Below are 6,000 nucleotides of genomic sequence, written 5' to 3'. Positions count from 1 at the left end.
TTTTCCACCGTGCAACCAAATTCTGCTCCACATATTTACTTCATAACCAAGTGTACATAGATGATAAACTAATGAATATTAATTCATATGGCATACATGTCGGATAAATTCATGAAATTAAAGATTTGGCATAATTTAAATGGGTAATATCTCAAGTGATTTAAGCATTCAAGCCATAAATAGGAAAAAAACAAAAGAAGAAGAAGATATATATAGCATAACTCCTTGAAATTCATTGCATATTTACTTTAAAATCTGCTGTTGGTTGCCGAAGTTGTTTACTGCTTCTCCTTTTTGCTCCTTTTCAATAAACCTTGAATCATGGGATAGCTAAGAGCCATGATAAATAAGGAGAGAAAAATCTGCCCAAACATCTCTTCATAATTTCTTCTTAAGATAATTCCTCCTAATCCACCAATGAAACACGCCATATTCAAAATAGCCAGAGCTGACAAAGGAATCATGAACATTGTTGCCCCTTGGAAATCAAATTCACCCTTTTCATATTTTTCCAGTTTGTCTTTGTCCACTGCTTTATTTGTTAACCTGAAAGTTGTTTTCTCTATTCCCGACCATTTCATGAATACGTCTAAGCATCCAAAACAGCTACCTGAAACTGACTTTATCACCCAAATTCTCTGTTCATTCCACCATGTCAATGTTGTGCCTCCATCAGATAAGACCTCATGCAGTTGCTGTCCTATTGCGGATAGATAAACTGTCGAAAAAACCACAAACCACGGGCTTAAAACCTGAGATTAAGACCAAGAGTACATGTTAAAACTCATTATGGCAATTCATACTAACGAAAACTAAAAGGTTTTTCATTTTTGAGTTTACCTTGGGGTACAAGGGAATGCCATTCAGGAAGCATAATTGAGGAATTATGCCATATATGAGGAATGCAATGGCATACAGGGGTTGGTAAATGAAATATCCGTAACACATGCTTTGTAGGATTGACATCCTCGAGACACCGTACGAGAGAGGACTGAACCTTGACAGACCGATTTGCAACAAACCAGAGCTCCATTTCACAAGTTGAACCAAGGCATCCTTCATATCAATAGTGGTGCAACCCAAGAAACATGGCCTGGTCGGACAAAGATACACTGAAGTCCACCCTCTGCAGTGCAGCAGGTAACCTGTAAATGTGCTCTCCAACAGGCTTTCATAGGAGAATCCTATCTGTATACCGAACAGTCATTTCTTTCACCATCATATATTCATTTATTTGGTACCTAAAAACCAAGCTCTACAAAGAAACTTTATATTAATGGAGGGTATATACTTGCCTCTTCACCCCATTTTGTGTTTCTTTCGTAGTTACACGAGGCCAAAAGCTTGGCCTCTTTTAAGATGGCAATTTCTTCTTCACTGCTAAACTTCATCAACTCACCAGAAGTCCTTTGAGCCTCAGAGGGATGCTTGTCTAGCATTAACAGTAAAATTTTAGTATGTACTCATGTTTGTGAACTTGAATAAAGAAACCGCTGCGTACCTTCACAATTAGGACTTCCATATAATGCCTTCCTCTTTAGGTAGAAGCTGGTACCCGAAAGAGATGGCCCTCGAATTCCATCCATTCCTTGCCATTTTATCTGATTTTAGAGAGCATAAAAAACTGTTTGCAACTTCCTATTAACTACTAACTATTGCTATATTGGATTTAAAACAGTGAAAGAATTTACCCTGTAAGCCGATCGGGCTTGGTTATCGTATATGTCATTCTTGCTAATATTGTAGAACATTTGCGGGAATTGAACGAAAGCTAGAGATGGGGACATCTGAGGATCAAGATGAAAGCACATCGCTTGTCTAGCAGAAGTAGGGTCATTGCAGTACATGTCACAGTCCAATACTAAGAGGTAAGGGCCATTACTAAACTTCTCCGAAACTCGAAGCTAGCAATAACATTGGTATATTAGCAATCAAGTTCAAGTATTGTATAGTGCAAGAAGTACAAAGAATCAATAACTTACAAGGGCGTTGAGAGCGCCGGCTTTGAAACGATGAGGTTTAGAAGGTCGTCTTTCGCGTGAGACATATACAAGGAGAGGCATCTTAGTACTTTCTTCATCGTTCTCATTATCATCCATATAGGTGTCTCCATGTATGATCTGCAACAGGATAGCCATAATCAAGAACATTAGTAGTTTCACTGATGCTCTCAGGCTTGATCTACTAATCAAACAAATGTGAAAACCGAACTGGATATATCGATTACATACCTCAGCATGAGCAGGCCTGTCAAATACAACATAATTGCTTGCATCTTCACAAATTTTCTCCACATTTCTCTTAAACAAATTGTACTTCATCTGCAGAAATGATCATGGAGTTACATATAAGAAATTATTCAAAGGACTCTCTCAAATAAAATAAAAACAAATAACTGTTTTAGTTCAACCAGTTAATCAACTTACTTCAAGTTCATCTTTCTTGGCACTAAATTCATCAGTAATTGAAAGTTCTTCATACTTGGCTAAAGAGAAAAAAGCCTCTGGGCACCTAGTTTTGATTCTATACTTCATACAAAATGGAAGCCAACGTTTACTAAATGCAAAAGCTTCCTTTAGAGCATACAAGGTAATATAAGATCCCCCGTCATCGGAAAGATACACCGCTAACTTCTCTGGCGGATAATCGAGTGCTAAGGCCGATATAATAGTGTTCATAACCTCCATGGTCGGCTCCTTTCGCGGATCAGCAGTGCAAACAAACACATCAAGCCCCTCCAAATTCATGTTAGCAGGAATTTCATCGATCGAGACAGTACGCGACAGAGGCCGCCAACGAAAGGCCTGAGTGAGGCACCAAATGAAAGTGAAAATGATTTCAGAAATAGTGATGAGAGCCCATGATAAAGCTGGCAAGCTATTTCCATTGAAGAAATGTGATATCCGGTAGTACAGCAACAACAGTGTGACTGTGAAGTGGAAGAGAATGTGAAGCCTGTTGGTGATGATACGGTGTGTAAGAATGGTGCAGCTATGAAGAACTTTTGCGGAAGCCATATCTTCTTTATCGTATGAGCTTACCAAAGCAACCGTTTCCATTGTTCTTATAACACTGCCTCACTAAGCCTATATATGTTTTCTCTTATAATTATTCCGGAAAGTGTCGTTATGTTTATGTTTCGTCTGTATTTATTCTATCCTCAGACCAGGTATATCTCATTTTCTAGTTTGAGTTTTATATCTACTTAATTTTATTTATAATTATTGGAATATATATTATTTGTGTACTTTTAAACTAAAAAATATTGCCACAAACCTTCCAAATTGCTCTCATAATTATGATTGATAAAACAACTTATTTAAGCTGACATTGTTATATAGGCATAATCTAATTAGTATAGAGGTTTATAGTTCGGATTACAATGTTTTTAGTATATATAAATTTAATTCAAATCACGACAAGGTTCAATTAAGATTCGGTGATGAATGGTGATTACTCACATGAGCCAAAGCCAACGACAAGGTTACTCATACTTGGATAAGCTGGATAATTTGAGACAGAGAACTACTAAGGTCATCATAGTTTAGTCCTTCAACCCTGAAGATAATTATAAAGTAAAAAGAAGATAATTTGCATTTTGGAAATATTAAATAAAGTTGTCATTATTAACGAACAATGCAGGAAATAAACATATTTTATAATATTAAAATATAAAACCTTCCTCATCCACATAAAAACCAAGCATCTCAATTATCACTCAAGGCGGCATTGAAATCATCCCTTATCTTTGTCTGCAATCGCTAGAGCCAAATGAAATTAATATAACGAGGCTTTTTTAGCGTTGAAGTCAAAATAATAATTTGAAAGGAATGCAGATATGCTATGAAAAAAATGTAGTAAAATATTAAAAACAATATGAGAAATATAACATGGACACAAATATGGGAATGCATTAATAAATAACAGTAAATTATTAGCATTATTGACATTTCCACTGCAAGGAAAGTGGAAGTATAGAAAGAGGGAGTACAAATAAAAATTGGAGGATAGTTGATAGGGAATAAAAATGAGAAGAATGAAAATAGAAGAGATATAATTTTCGCCCTAACATATAAAAAGCCAATTGTTCTAAACTGGACTGTTGAGAGGAGAGAAAATGAGAGGGGAGGATATGTTAATTTAAAATTATGTTCTTTTTAAGAAGATTTTTTTTTTTCTTCTCATTTTTCAACTCTACCAATCAATGGATGGAAAAAAATTATTTTTTTTTCAATTTTTCTATCTCTCCTACCAAACACATATGGAAAGAAAAATTATATTTTCCATCTTTCCAATTTTCTTTTCACTTTACCAAACATGACCTTAAGAAGATCAATTGGTATGGAGCACGAACACACCGACAAATATATAGTATGCAATGGGTAGAAATTCTTACTTAAAGGAAAATTCATCTACTATGAGAAATGTTTATCGTATTTTATAAGATACACTCAACACCCTTTATAAAATAATATGGAATATTATAGTACTGGCAAAAATACACATTACTATTTAGAAATTTATACATAACTATGTTAATACTAAGCAAAATTTATGTATTAAACATATTGTTTTTTATCTTAAATACCCACGCTATTAAGACATAACTAAAAATGCCTTCCATATGGTGTAGGATTGTGACATTATAGGTCAAATTTAAAGAAAGTTGGGAATTGGGTGGCCCTCGGAGTACAAGCATACAAATATGAAGGACATGTTAACTTTCTTGGTAGGGTTAACCATAGTTTAACCGATGAGAATGTCCCTACATCATTCCCAATGAGTAGAATGTCACTGACATATAGAACAAGACAAACCACCTTTCCATCCGTAGCACATTCATAAACACAAAGTTCATCAACCTTTGATCACTTGATTAAATCTTTGTTTCCATGATCAGTATGTTTGCTTAAGTGTATATATGGATCTAAGTAGTTTGGAAATTGTATACTTGTTTCCTTTAGTTATATATCCAATAAGTTTCATAATGTAGATGATTTCTTCAAGATAGACGTTCAAGAACATTGTCTTAACTTCCATGTTAGATCTCGTAATTGAGAGCCGCTGTAATGGATAATAGTATATGGATCAACTTGAGCATGGCAATTGAAGAGAAGATTTCCTCGTAATCTATACCTTTTTTTTAGTATACTCTTTTGCCACAAGTCTTACCTTATAAGTTTCAACTTTTCATTCCACATATCTTTTCTTCTTGTAAATCCATTATGAGTTTTATCCCTTCTAATAAGTCTACGCTTACACCCTGAAAGTTAAATTAAAGCTTTCAATCTGTGATTCGGTTTGTGTTACTCAAGCCCACACTCGAGGTAATTTATGGTTCGAGAATAACAGAGAAGGTCGTTTAGTAGAAAGTTGTAACGACCCAAAAGCCAGTGGGTCAGAAAGTGTGGTTTTCGAACCCCGTTTCTGTAAATCAGGACCGTAAATATTTATGGAATTATATAATAAGTGAACTTAATTTCAGTTGAGTAATTTTATTGAATTATTGCTTGATTAAGGTTTAGGGACTAAATCCCATAAGTGATAAAAGTGTGAATTGTTAGGAATTTATAATTAGAACTTAATGCAGAGGGATTAAAAAGTATTTATACCTAAAATATATAAGGAAGTATGTATGTATGTTTATATTATAAAACTTAAGTAATTAAAAATTATAAAATGAAAATGTATTAAATTAAAGAAAAGATAAAGGCTTGGTGGAATGAAAGAGAAAGTATTCTTTCTCTTTTCATCTTCAAAGCTTCTAAACAAATTAGGGAGAAAAGGAGACGAATGGTTTAGGATTCCTATAACAACCTATTTTTCAATGGTGTCAGAAACAGTAGTTTCGGAATCACAAATCTGACGAATAAGTTCGTAAAGTTAGTTATACAAGTCAATAATAATTTTTATATTGAATTTTGAGTTGATTAATTTTAATTAATTAGATTGATGGTTAGTATAAGTGGTTTAGTCCAAAGGTCAAGTGGTTTTTGTAAA

General features: G+C 34.2%; 1 protein-coding gene across 1 annotated transcript; it reads right to left on the bottom strand.

Annotated features, from left to right (window-relative positions):
* Positions 1 to 269: 269 nt before the first annotated feature.
* On the bottom strand, positions 270 to 3,017 carry LOC105775938 (cellulose synthase-like protein G2). Its single transcript, XM_012598425.2, has 8 exons — positions 2,427 to 3,017; positions 2,232 to 2,321; positions 1,983 to 2,120; positions 1,692 to 1,904; positions 1,502 to 1,601; positions 1,296 to 1,432; positions 841 to 1,188; positions 270 to 752 (listed from the first exon to the last, which is right to left on the bottom strand). The coding sequence occupies exons 1-8, from the start codon at positions 3,015 to 3,017 to the stop codon at positions 279 to 281; spliced, it is 2,091 nt and encodes a 696-aa protein (XP_012453879.2). The 3' UTR covers positions 270 to 278.
* Between the last annotated feature and the right edge of the window lie 2,983 nt (positions 3,018 to 6,000).

Source organism: Gossypium raimondii, chromosome 10 (genome assembly GCF_025698545.1).
Source record: "Gossypium raimondii isolate GPD5lz chromosome 10, ASM2569854v1, whole genome shotgun sequence".
In the NCBI taxonomy this organism is placed as follows: Eukaryota; Viridiplantae; Streptophyta; class Magnoliopsida; order Malvales; family Malvaceae; genus Gossypium; species Gossypium raimondii.
This window is presented reverse-complemented; position numbering and strand designations above follow the sequence as displayed.